This window comes from Pyxicephalus adspersus, chromosome 5, assembly GCF_032062135.1.
Source record: "Pyxicephalus adspersus chromosome 5, UCB_Pads_2.0, whole genome shotgun sequence".
Classification (NCBI taxonomy): domain Eukaryota; kingdom Metazoa; phylum Chordata; class Amphibia; order Anura; family Pyxicephalidae; genus Pyxicephalus; species Pyxicephalus adspersus.
In genome coordinates, this window is record NC_092862.1 from 17,032,018 (window position 1) to 17,046,626 (window position 14,609).

The following is a 14,609-nucleotide window of genomic DNA, read 5'->3' on the forward strand; positions in this document are numbered from 1 at the left end:
AACCGCCCAGGAAATTTAAGAACTAAACAGAAAGCATACATATAATGTAAAATATTAAAAGCTATAAAAAGGTAACTGTCACATTAATATAATTTAAAAAACCTGAGCTTAGTGACATTAAAGAACTAAGATGGACTCCTACCACCTAGGAGATTGTAATAATGGTCTCCTTGGCTGCAGAAAACATTGGCTTTTTGTGTAAAGATCTCTGAGATACAAGCCGAATAAGACTATGTTACACTCGATTGTAGAATCATGGGAACATAAGTAGTTAGTAGTCTAGATTTTATGTCCCTATGAAATTTGGAAAGGCTGTCTAAATATTTGGGTGCTTCTGTGGGAATAAAATGCATTTTCAAGCTAAGGTACTGTATTGTTGTTTTAGTTCATCCCACTCGGTGAGAGACCCAAGTGTTTTTAAGGGTTGAGGTCAGGGCCAGTCAAGTTCCTTCATACCAAACTCATCAAACCATGTCTTTATGGTGCTGGCTTTGTGCACAAAGGCACAGTTATAATGAAAAATGGCTTTCCAACTACAACAAGTCTGGAAGCATTCAATTGGCTAAAAGGTCTTTGTATGTTGCAGCATTAACAGTAACCTTAACTGGAAATACCTGAACCTAGTCATTTGGAGGGGTGCCCTTGCTTCTGGTCATAGGGTGAATGTTAAAGTGTAATGCTAAAGACACTTTTTGTAATTTTGTAAATGTGACTATAATATTGGACTATAAATTGAGCTGGAACAATGACCAATTAGTATTGTTAGTATAGAAATCACATAAATATTATGTTAATATAACCCTATTTCTAATTAAATTGGTCTCTTTAATATAATTTCCTCCGTGGCTATTTTAAGAACTATAACAATATATGATATTTCAGGTTTATCTTTACAAGTCAAACAATATAACTTTAAATAATTTTTCCACATGCTAAACCAACAATCATTTCAAATGGTACTTCCTCTACAAACCGATCACATACAGAACTTTGCATTAATTTAATTTTTAATAGAACTCTGAAACAGCTGCAATTCGAGATAAAACCTTTTTCTTTATGAAGCTTGCATGTTCTTTGTCTTTTCCAGTGCTATGCCCAGCCAATGAAATACGTGTCGACTCGACAGGTATCATCCTAAGTCCCGGCTATCCTGACAGCTACCCCAATCTTCAGATGTGCGCATGGAGCATTAGCGTGGAGAAGGGTTACAATATAACCTTAATCTTTGAGTTTTTCCATACTGAAAAGGAGTTTGATGTGCTGGAAGCTTTTGACGGTAATGGAACATTATGTGGTTGAGTCTAATTTGATGCCTTTGTTCTGCTAATGACATTTCATACAATGCATTTGTCTTGGGTTTGAAAGTTTTGCTTGCGCTAATCTGCAAAATTTCATTTGGAACAGGACCAAACAGCCACTATCCACTGCTGATTTCCTTAAGTGGGGATTATTCGTCTACTTTTAACATCACCAGCAGCGGCCATGAAGTTTTCTTAAGGTGGTCGGCAGATCATGGCACCAACAAGAAAGGATTCAGAATACGATACATAGGTATGCTGCTTCATTGACCTCATACAAAAATTTTTAAAATCTGTTACACTGAATGAACTATTTTTACTGGTTACAGTAAATAAAGTTAGAATTTCATGCTTTTCATTATTCTTCATTGCACCTTTTCATTCCTATTTCCTGTACTTCTTTGGTAATATGCAAAAAAGTCTACGGTATGTTTTCGTATACTAAAAATCTATATTTGTCTTGCCTAATCTGTATTTTAAATCTGCAGATGCAAAGAAATCAAAAAGCACCTTTAGAGATAAAGAAAATTATATGCTACATGAGGAGCGTACAATATTTTATTTCCTTCATCAAGGAGGTTGCAGAGTTGTGGAATATAAAAATGTAAATGTAAAAGTCTCGCCTAAAAAAACAGACCGTATAAGCAAAATAAAAAAAATAGAGCTTTTGCTCTGCTCTGATTTAGTTTAATTCTGTTACTGAAGCAGCCTCACTGGACATTAAAATGGCAGTTGGCAGGGCTCAGTTATGAGGTCAGGATAAGTCAGGATATAGTAAAAAGGTGAAACTAAAACAGAAAGGGGCACAGAATAGGCTTTTATGGCCAATTAATTTAATTGCAGGCACATCATGGTTTCTGTTTTTAGAAATGATGTTTTAAAAGTTTACAACATTCTGCAGTCACTTAAATTATGTCACTTGAAAAATACAACAATACAAAAAAAGCGAGTACCCTTCATTAGTCCTTTCATAATACCATCATCTTCATTAATAATGTGTGTTTCTAAAGAGATAAGGCAAAAAATAAAAAGCACAAATTATAGAAATACTTTTTGGGGTTGATTTACTATAGAAGCTTAGACTGCTTAAACAAATCATAACTTTGCAAAGGATAATTCTCATAGTTTTGTAAATAAAGTAAAGCTTTGATAAATATATTTATATATAATTATAACCATTTACTCATGTGCATGCACAGATTTTTGTTGTTCTTTTGTATTTCTTCTTCTTACATGTGATATTCTTAGCTAATGGTTATTAATTAAGTATAATTAATTAGGTATAAAGTTTCTTACAAGGCCACGTCAACAACTTAGTCCCCTTTTAGACTTGTGGAAAGCTGAACCGTTAGGCACATAGCAAGCTGCTATTACTGGCCTGATTTATTAAAGATCTCCAAGACTGGAGAAGATAATTCTTTATGAAGGAGCTTAGTTGTGCCAGCAAACCTGGAATCTTAAATATAACTTGCTGTTAGTTGGCAAACGTTTTCAATCCAGGACCAGATCCAATCCAGGTTTGCTGGAACATCCTGGTTCTCCCATGGCAGTCATTGCTTTCCAGTCTTGGAGAGCTATAATAAAACTAGTCCTATGTGCCCAGAAGTGGCAAGCCACACCGCAGGTCAACACTTTTGCACATGTTGGCCTTGAGTATTCAGTGGGAGTGCAGTTCTTCTTCCAGAGGGGGAAAGCAATTGCATGGCCAGAGAGGCAACATGTCACTTCAAGGAATTGTGCCACAACCCCACCATAACCACGATACAAATGTATACACAAAGTGTTCCCCAACAGCTCCCAAACTGTTGAATGGGAATGGTTGAGAGCAGTTGTAAGTTGTTGGGAGCAGTTGAGCATGCAAAAAGTTGACTGTTATCGCAGTGCAAACTTCTGGGAGAATCAGTGAGCCAATCACAGTTCAAAATTGGCACGCAAAAAAAGTGAAGTTAAGCTTTTTACCAGCTGCCACTGTGCTCAAAGGAAAGTTCTCACACCAAACACCATTGCACAGCGCAAATTCAGAAAACATTTTAACAAAACCTATGCTGATGTTGTTTAACGTAACTGACAATACATTTCTCAAGTGAATGTTAGTTTAGGATTGTAATTTATTCTAGCTTTATTTTCCATCCTCTAAATACAGCCATGCTTTTCTGGAGGAGCCACCAATATCTAGTCTCGCTTTTGTAATATAATGTTGTGCCAAAAGATAAAAAGGATGGAAATTGAAGCCAAATGGCTGTAAATAAACATCTGAAGACTAGAATTACCTAAAATGTATGCTAATGGATTCAATCAGTATATCCATACAGTATGTATGTACACTATTCAGAGATAACATACCCAAATCATGCAGCATGTAAAGTTAGCAATTATCTATAATTACCACTTGTGAAACTCCTACAGTCTTTTCACCCGAAATTGTTTTGGCAGAATGCCAGCGTGAAACTGACTTTATAAGCATGGCCTATCACTATGCTTAAAGGCAAATCAGGCATTTGTTAAAAAGGAACTAAAATTGCACTTTAAAAAACTGAGATCGGGCAGGACTTTATTGCAGAAAGGGACAAGTGATGTCCCTTTTGCAAAAAGCATTCTTAGTTGCCTGATCGTCCCACGGAACTGTCAAAATTGTTGGTTAGCTGGATTACCGTCAATCCTGGCTTCCCCTGCATCATCACTTTCCAGCCAGTCAAGATAGCCGAAGAGGGAAACTAAGTAGAGAAGAAGGAAAGAGGTGGCAGTCGCCTGGGATTGAGGACAGATGAGTATGGAAGGAGTTTAAATCCAATTTAAAAAAATAGATAAAACATATGTTACTGGAACACAAGGTGTTTGGTTGTTTAAAGTCTTTGGGCCTGATTTATGAAGGCTCTCCAAGGTTGAAGAGAATACACTATCACCAGTGATGCTGGGTGATCCAGCAAACCTGCAATGGATTTCTTCAAAGTCACTTGCTATTTGCTAGCTAATGTTTTATATCCTGGACCAGATCCATTCCAGGTTTGCTGGATAACCCAGGTTCACTGATGAAAGTGTAGTCTCTCCAGCCTTGGAGAGCTTTAATAAATCAGGCCCTATGTGTTTAAATCTCCTACAAGGAATCCTGCAATAAAGAATACTTCTTGCTACAACCTGACAGCACTAAGCCTATGCCTCTAAATTTGCAGCTGTATTGTCGACTTGTCAAGCATGCTCTCTTAGTTTGCCATTGGATTGTCTATAAGACATAAATGTGCAGAACCGACTGGCAGTCCAATTTCCATGGAAGGTTGACAATACATCTGCTAATTGTAGGCAACGGCTTAGCAATACCAGGAATAAAGTGCTGTTACTGGCAGATCTCCAGGTAAAGAACTTCCAAAAAAGAGAAATAATATATTAAACACAGAGACAAGATTCCAAAAAAGAAAAATTTAAGGTTTACGTAAACTTTCTTGTTCCTCCCAAAAAATGTTTTTGTACTCTGGGTATAGAACGTCCCTGTGATCATGTTTCCAGTGATTAGCTCATTGGTTCTTCCAGCTAAAAAAAATTTTTTTAAAAATGTTTCATTCATATGATTAGAGCAGAGTGGGCAGAACTTCCCACTTTGTTCTTAGTAAAGTGAACACTTGGTAAAAGAACAGAGCTCGTAACTATGGCATGGAGATTAACTGGGTGACCCGTAAAGTCAAGCACAGAGACCTCATCAATATGTTGGTTTTACTCCCTATCATTAGTAGAAATGAATCTATTTTGTATGACCTTAGTATTTAAATGAATATATAGCATTCAGATGTGTTTTTTTTTACCAATAGCTTAAACCGAATATTAGGTATGAGAAACAAGTTTTGAAAACTTGATCTCGCTGTGAATTCTAACTAGAGGTTAATTAACCTGATAAGTACAGCCGGGTGACCATAGGAAAATTGTGGTCACAGCTGATTGGAGGAGGCACGCAAGAGCCTCCAATCAGCTGTGACTGCAGGGGAACTCTCAATGGAGTTTCTCTATTGAGAGTTCATCTGCAGTTCAGTTCCCACGGTCACCGGGTTGTAAAGTACAGCCCGGTGACTGTGGGAACTTTGCGGTCACAGCTGATTGGAGGAGGCACGCAAGAGCCTCCAATCAGCTGTGACTGCAGGGGAACTCTCAATGGAGTTTCTCTATTGAGAGTTCATCTGCAGTTCAGTTCCCACGGTCACCGGGTTGTACTTACCATCCTTCTGGGCATATAAGCAATATAAATGAATTGATAAGCTGGTTGTTCCTGATAGATACACTCAATGCAACTGCGATCCCTGGCAAGGGAGGATAATTAACCTGAATACCTGAATCCCCTGTGAATCCTCCTGTTATAATTTCCTTGATCTTCTAAAGGTTTCGCAAAATCGGTTTGCCGAAATTTCACAGAACCATCGGAAGTTCGGGGAGATTTTCTCGAGAATGCCAGAGGCATTCCTGCTTGTCCATACCGAATACATCAGATGTCTCATATAATAAACTTCACATTCTTCACATTTAATTTTTAGAAACATGTCCATTTTTTTCTGGCATGTGTTTTAAGCCAAAATGCAATTTAGAGTATCTGATGTGCAATTGGATTAAATCTGTTTGTTCTCTAATGTTATCTTTAAATTTAACTCTCTCACAACATTTCAGAAAATTGAAGTCTCCAAGGAAACTATAGTTTGGTATGCAAAATAATAATAAAAAAAACCTCCCCAAATCTTATCTATTACACTTCATGGTTGACTTGTACTGACAAACTTCCACATTAGGAAGAGGTTCTCTCTTCGTATAATTGGATTAACCTCATGTGAATTACAGCTGAGATACTGCACAGCTGTTGTACTATGGTAATAGGCAGACATCTGTAATAACAAGATGTGCAGTTCCATACGAGGATATTCAATATACTGTACCAGCCTGTGCGAGAAATTGGGCACACACAATGATGGATCTAGCTTTGATTTGTTAACCCACTCATGATTTGGGGATATTTTGTGCTTCACTGGAGTGTTACCGTTGGAGAGCTTTAACAATTGACGCCTTGATGTTCGGGACAAATTTTTATTATGAAACTCATGGCATTGCAGATCACACTGCAGCCTTAAGGAGTCATTGTTCATCTGCAATCTAAAAAAAATAATAATAATATTTGTTGATAAAGCCTGTCATGTAGGCCAAATGGTTGGAAGCCATTGGTTCCTAATTATTAGTCAGAACTCTAGTTGCAGCCAGGACAGAACTGAAAGGAAGGTAAAGTTTCAGCTGTTGACTCGCAAACAAGAGACATTTATGAATGTATTCCCAACCATAGGCATTGTGCTGATGGACATTTATTTATATATGGTGGGTGGGGGAAGGTAAAAGTACTCTATAGTGAAATACATTCACTATACTAAATTATTAGGTACTCCTTGTAAGTACAGGGTTAAACGTTCTATTACCATCAGAACTGCTGTAATTATTCATGGCATGGATTCAAAAAGATGCTGAAAAAGCATCTTTGGGTTTTTGGTCCATATTGACATGACAGCTTGGTCGGTTGCACGTCCATATTGCAAATCTCCCATTCCACCACATCCCAAGGGCGCTTTATTAGATTGAGATCTAGTGACTGCGGATGCCATCTGAGTACAGGAAACTCTTTGTCATGTTCAAGAAACAAGTTTGAGATGATTTATGCTTCGTGACATGGTGCTTTATAATGGGTATACTATGATCACAAAGGTATAGGCAGAGTGACCAACAATACTAAGGTTGGCTGTGGAGTTTAAACAATGTCCAGTTTCTACTAAAAGGCCCAAAGTGTGCCAACAATATATCCCCTCATATTAATATACCACCACCCCCAGCCTGAACCGCTGATGAAAGGCCATTCTCCACTCCCCTTTAGTGATCAGCAAAGACATTTTGTCCAGAGACCTGCCACTAACTTGATAGTTTACCTTTTTTGGGACATTCTCTGTAAACCTAAGCAATGATCGTATGTGGAAGTCCCAGCAAAGCAGTGGTTTCAGAAATACTCAGAACAGCCAACCTCAGCCAACATAAATCACTCTACTATCACATTCTGATGCTTGATATACACTTCAGCAGGTCATCCTCACAATTTAGAAATTAAAAAACTGGATGACATTTCTTTATATCACAGCTTTAGAAGCTGGATGTTCTGCACATATTTTGAAGTTATCCTTTATTGATTTTTTCTGATTTTGCTTTTATATGATTAAGGCCAAACATGCAAGTCTGCAGGCTCCATATATGTACGTCCTTCCATCCTGAGTCTGCTGTTGCACCTTGTTGTTCATAACCTGAAGAGGTATACCTATAAAGAGAATGAAGATCATTCTAAACATGCCCAACAATCTTAATATGAAGATGGAAAGAGGTCTCTGTAGTGAACTGATTTATTTGCATAAATTATTTGCCACCACTGAATACCAAAGGACAAAATATGCCTTTGAGAAATTTCTACTTTCTGGACCAAGACTTTCTGCTAAAGTTGAATACTTGACATTGGGCATAACCTTCCTGCTGGGCTCACTCCACGTAATTACTTCAAGACCTCTACATAAAAAACTTATTTCTTCAGTGCATAATCATACCTTGAATATCTAAAAGGATAGCTAAACAGCAAACCAAGCCGCTGAAAAGCCACTAATATCATTCCTGAAGGAGGATCGTTCTTCTATTCATATTTGATGACCTGTCAGCAAGTCCATTTGAAGTTGAAATACACACAAAGACCAAAATGAACAGGAAGCTTATTCTTGCAAAACACCAGGGTTAGTTTATACCTGATTAAATATCAGATTCACGTCATACTCCAGCGAATAATGCCTCCATTTTAATATTCACTGACACTACTAAAAGAAAAGATATACTGAAATCTAAATTTGCTATTATTTTAATGTAAAATGCTAGTTTTTGGTAAACTTTTCCCAATTATCAAGCAGTAAATGTTGCCTGCAAAAATTATCCCATATATATTACACTGGTCAACAAACATTTTTTTGCCAAACAGATTAAAGTAATTAGGTTATGTTTGATGCACAGATTGCAAATATGGTATCGGTTTTGCTAGATTGGCAAAGTTTGTGAAATAATGACCTCATAGAAAAATATTGATACCTACATTTACAAAATTAATTTTTTGAACTACTTCATGTCAATATATTTTATATTCATTATATTTACAGAACTAATCACAAGGAAGTCATTAAAAACTCTGTTTGTATGATTTCCTTTTATGCTGATGATCAGGATAATCACGTTGAATGCTCCAGCAGTAGTCTGCCATCATGTGTCTATCCCATCTGCCCTGATACCTTTCTTCCATTACCTTTATATCTTGATGGTACCTTTCCTCTTATTCCTCACTGAAATCGCCAAGTTTTCCTGGAAATTTTTGCATATGGCTATGGAGATAGTGTACCTTTATGCTCATAGTAGCCCTCATTTTTCAAGTTTAGAAGCAAGTTTTGTGCCAGGTATTTATAATTTTGTGCTTTATGGTTTCTCAAGAAGTTCTTGACAACCATGACATAGCTGTACCAGGTAGAAGCTTCAGTATCTGTCATGTAACTTGTAAACTTTGAATCATTTATCAGTTTCCAAATCTGGGGTCCATCAAAGATTCCTGCTTTTAATTTTCCAGCACTCAATCCAGGGAATAATCTACAAATGTATTTGAAGCAATCACCATCCTTGTTCGGAGCCTTAACAAGATGCTTTATTAATCCCAACTTTATGTGTAGTGGAGGGAGAATGATTTTTTGTTTGTCAACCGTTGGCTCATTATTGATATTCGCTGCACCTTTTTTCATGTTTTCCCTTGGAGGCCATGTCACTTTTTTCCAGTGATCCTGCTTTGCTCCACTATCCCACAAGCAGATGAAACATGGGTACTTTGTGTAACCACTTTGCTGTCCAAGTAGGAAGTTTACCATTTTTAAATCAACACATATGGACCATTGGTGTTTATGTAACAAAGCTTTTGTAAGACCATTTAAATAGTTTCATATTCTTCTTTAAGTTTTGTTGAGTGAACTATAAACAGTTATTTTACTTCCAGTCTCAGACAGTTCTTTTCTTTTAGCCTGGATGCTAGAAGTTCAGATGCTTGTTATGACAGACTTAGGTCACAGAATAAATCATTGAGCTCTTCCTGGGAGAACTGCTGGTTTGATGAAACACTTCCTTCATATTCACTTTCAATGTAACTCCTGGATTACACTCCAAACCCTGTATATCCTCCATGTCGGATACAGGAATATCAGGGAGTGTACTGAACACAGGTATGGGAACATCAGCACCATGCGGCACAGGTCACCTTGCGGATTCCAAATCAGGGTACTCCCACTTGTTTTTCTTGTAACTATTGAAACCTTTTAAATTTACAGCACAAAAATAACAATCGTTATGATGATTTTTGGTCTCTCACCATACCATAGGCACACCAAATTTCAAACTATTTAGTTTTCCATTTTTCTACTGATATAGACATGCTACACAAGTTTTGCATACCATATGGGGAGCCCAATACCTATCTTGGTCCCCCAGTTTATTACCAAAATATTCAAGATATGCTTGTAATGTTTCTTCTCTGTTTTTACTGAGAATATTCACCACAAATGTAGAAAAATACATTTGTCATTCAAACAACTTCTTCCTAAAGAACTCCTATTTCTGTAAAAAAAAGGAAATGTATGAATAAAAAGAAGGCAAATGAAAGTTTCATGAATATAGTGCTACATTAAATATATATAATGCAAAACATTGGTGTAAATAAAGATTGATAATAATATGCTGTGTTAACATTTGTTGTTGGTAAAATCGTCTATTCCGATTCCTGTATTAATAATAATAATAATAATAAACAGGATTTATATAGCGCCAACATATTACGCAGCGCTGTACATTAAATAGGGATTGCAAATGACAGACTAATACAGACAGTGATACAGGAGGAGAGGACCCTGCCCCGAAGAGCTTACAATCCACAAGAACTCAAGCCAGTTCAATGAAACTGATGTCATTTCTAGATTCAGCAGACGTGAAATACACTAAATATATTGAAAAATCCTTGGCAAGTGAAAAACATTTTTTTTTGGTTGAACTGTGTTTTTATTTGCCACTTGTTGGTGAAATTGTATCAATGTTCTATAGGGAGTTGCATTGCTGTTGTGCTGGAGTCTTTTATTAAAAATTAGTTAGCACTAATACATAAGTGACAGGCAGAAGGTTGATGGACTGCCAGCCTTGAACTGCAGGGGAATGAAGTGGGGAGAACATAAAATTGTAAACAAAAAGGGGCAGATGGGGGAATAATAATATTATTAAAAAGTATTAAAGCTAGTTATTTGAAAAGGACTGACATGAGGATTAACTGTGTCCATTTCATCTGTTCTTTCTCAATATTCCAGTACTTCCACTCTTCTGGATGTGTCCAAATACTCTTTGTGCTGGCCCAGCCAACCTATTTCTTTCTCTACCTACCTACACAACCTTTTATGTCGATAGAAGAGGAGGAGTGAGATGAAATTCTGTACATCAGTCATTGTCAACCAGCCTTCCACGGAACCACAGGGTTTTCTAGGGGTTCCTAAAACCGTGGCTGATTGACTTCCCATTGATTATGTCTGTGTAGTTCTCCACCAACACCGCTTGGTACAGCCAGCTACAAAACTCTAGAAATGCAATCATGTAGCCATCAATGCAAAGGGTTTATTCTTTCCATTGGCCAATTATTTAATTTTTTTTCCAACTGGCCTCCAAAAAATTGTTTAGGCGTAGGTTCCTTAAGACCTGAGAATTTATTCAGGGGTTCTTCAGATGCTTAAGAAAGGTTGCTATAAATATTCTTTACTACTGTGATTTTCCTGCTGCTGCCGACATCAAATCCAAAATGGCAGCACTCAATATTCCCAAAGATTTTAGATAATTGTACAAGGTCGATTTTTACAAGTAATTAAGAAAAACAAATAAGTTAAATGCACATATTATCTACTAGAAAGATTGATGTTAAATGGTCTGATGACTCAGGTCCCATTAGGAATATGTTCACATTCAAAAACTGCTGTAATGTCCTTTTATAGTCCTGTATTTAACATTCTGTTTTATTTATTGTTTTGTTTGAATTTTCTAGCTCATTACTGCAGCACTCCTGAGTCACCCCCACACGGATTTATTGTGAGTCAGACAGGTGGGCAGCTGAACAGCATGGTCCGCTGGGCTTGTGACCGAGGTTTCAGGCTCATTGGAAAAAGCACGGCTGTCTGTAAAAAAGCTCCATATGGATATTATGCCTGGGACGCTCCTGTGCCCGCATGTCAAGGTAAAGAGATGCAATGATGTTATTTATCACCATTATCATTCTGTCTGTCATCTAATTTAGTCTAATCTCTCTAATATGCATGTTTAGCATTGAACCATGTGCTGTGTATTGTATATGTCCGTCTCTTTACCCTATATATCCCAAATTTTTACCTTTTGCATCCCTCATTTCCATCCTCCTCATACCTACCCCACATGTTGTACAGGATTCTATACCTCGTAAAGCTAAGAAAACTCAACCAAATCCCCTATCCAGGTTTCTTGACAGAGCTGTTTTTTTTGGTGCCCACTGATCAATAGGAAACTAACTATTCACTATGCAAATATGTCTTCTTTTATGGGTGAGATGGAAAGATGACTGCAATGAGTGGCAGTGTCCCATTGATTACAGGATCAGCAAAGGCTTTATCCCAATCATTGTTCTATATGTAAAATATTAACAAACTGGTCTGAATATGCAATATAGTTTTATATATATACATATATATATATATATATACCGGTATATTGTGGAATTAGGATGCCCTGGGGCAGTTGCTTTGTCTATCTCTAGAACAACCATCAAATGGTGACGACATAAGTTCACATACAGGTCAAAGGCGTTTACATTTCATTTTAGTATACAGAACTACATAAATTATTACTGAACTCAAATCATATAAAAAATATTTTAAAATGTATTTTAACATACCTTTGGCAAAAGTAACTGAATATCTATTATTATCAGCTTATGTGAAACCCACTCCTGAAGTAAAGAATTTAGGAGTACAGTGTAATAGCATTGGGGACCACCCAGGGTCTACTTCATTGCACCTTGCTGTCCAGTTCATCCTGAAAGGCAAATGAGACAAAGTGATGCCCTTATCAGTAGACTGCTGTTACCTTTTTGCCCAATGAAAAGCTTGAGCAAATCAAAGGCCAAACTTTATTGCTTAGCTGCAGAGTAGTCTGCAAAGAGGTTTCAGGAGCTTTGGGTCTCAATTGGACTATTTGGCACAAGTGCTTTGCAGATAAGAGAATATACATATGCAATGGTGTTATGTATTTGTAATATTATCATATAATAACTTCGAGCTTGTTTTTTAGATATACAGGTAGTCCTCGGGTTACATACGAGACAGGGACTGTAGGTTTGTTCTTAGGTTGAATCTGTATGTAGTTTGGAACAGGTACATAATTTAAAAAACAAAAGAATTAGGACAGATGTTTGTTTCGACATATTATTAGGCAGCATGGTATCAGTTACTGTATAAAATCCTCACTGTGAGTTAATCACAAACAAAGCAAAAAAAAAACTTTTTGGAGCCGAGACATTCATTAACTTCTGGAGCAAACTGTGCTTTGATATACAAAAAGAAACAACTGCAGAATTTGTCTTGGTCATTAACCCCCCTGGCGTTCTAATTCTGTCCAAATTTTTACGCAAAAAGCGGTACATTGTTTTGGATGGAAATTTATTTACATTGTAGGCCTATAATTCTAAGGCATAGCTTACCAAAATATGTCCAATATTTAATCAATTTAATAATAAACTTTAATAATAAAACAAGGGTGCATAAAAATACAGAAACCTAAATTAACTGTACAGTAGCATGTATAATATATATATATATTTATATATAATATAACTATATATATATTATATAAGGATTACTTTGTATTGGATTTAATACAGGTATTTTGTAATAATTCCAACACAAAATTATTTGAATTTCCTGTTGCATCTCCTGGAAACCCAGGGGAACATCACTGCACTCGCTGGCTAAGGACCAGAAGAAGAGGACACGGCCCAAGGACGGGCAATAACAAGCAGGACGCCGGATGTCAGATATTCTTAACATGGGGACTACCTGTAAATAAATATTAGATTAAGATTTACATCTGCAGAGGATTTTATTCATAAAGCTCTATTACTGTAGCAAAAATATTGCAAAAAATGTCTCTCTCCTTTTAGATTTTTGTATTAAATCATACACATTGATTCATTATACACATTAGTTATTTACATTTAACTATTTTTTTAATTGATAATTTAAAAAAAATATATTAATTAATAAATATTTAAGGCTCAGTTGAAGCTTCTATAGTTATTACTTCAATGTAGACAGGCTGCATCTAATAAATGTGGTAATTATTTTCCTTTGTTGTGCAGCAAGGAATAAATACCCTACACTGCCAACATGCTAGAAAAAAAGAGTAAACCTACTGAGGCTTTAGTGGTGTGAAACAGCCCCCGCACGATGCTCCAATAACCAGCATTTGGAATGCTCGTTAACCATGCAAGGGACCTGTTAGACCACTGCATTGTGTTACAGCAGCAGATTGGCTCTCCAGTGGAGAATATTTGAAACATTATAGTAATAAATACAGAGGACTAAATTATAGAATATAATACATATATATATTATAGTTCCAAATAAACAAAAAAAAGGTGAATCTATGTTGTTTCTCACCTTGCTTTGCATTTGTTCGTTTGTTTCAGCTATTTCATGTGGGGTTCCTAAGGCTCCTGCAAATGGAGGCATACTGGCAACTGATTACTTAGTGGGTACAAGTGTCACTTATTTTTGCAACGACGGATTTAAGTTATCATCTAAAGAGCTCACTACAGCTGTATGTCAGCCAGATGGCACATGGAGTAATCATAACAAAACACCGCGCTGTGTAGGTAAGCAAAAACCAGAACTTTGTTCATATATAAAGAATTAATAAAGATAATGTCTGCAAGGTACTTACTTATTTAGTGCAATGTAACTTAAATATTTATGGTGATGGAAAGGGAGCACAAAAGTAATTTGAAAAGTAGGACATGACTTTTTTTTAATTCTTTAGTTGGTAGAGCTTTAAAAAAAAATATATTTTGTGGCCACAAAAATTGTTATAGAGAACATGTTATTGTCAGTTCTAGATAATTATGTTAATAGAGCAGATGAATTAATAGATACTTACAAAGAAATGAATTAGTAATTGCAAATTATAGAGTTA

At 36.4% G+C, this 14,609-nt stretch overlaps 1 protein-coding gene across 1 annotated transcript in view; it reads left to right on the top strand.

The window, feature by feature from the left end:
• CSMD3 (CUB and Sushi multiple domains 3) overlaps positions 1 to 14,609 on the top strand; it is a 297,101-nt gene that overhangs the window by 214,701 nt on the left and 67,791 nt on the right. The window contains exons 39-42 of the mRNA XM_072413237.1: positions 1,088 to 1,276; positions 1,405 to 1,551; positions 11,437 to 11,625; positions 14,107 to 14,292. Coding sequence (XP_072269338.1) covers positions 1,088 to 1,276; positions 1,405 to 1,551; positions 11,437 to 11,625; positions 14,107 to 14,292 — 711 coding nt within the window. The remainder of the gene's footprint in view (positions 1 to 1,087; positions 1,277 to 1,404; positions 1,552 to 11,436; positions 11,626 to 14,106; positions 14,293 to 14,609) is intronic.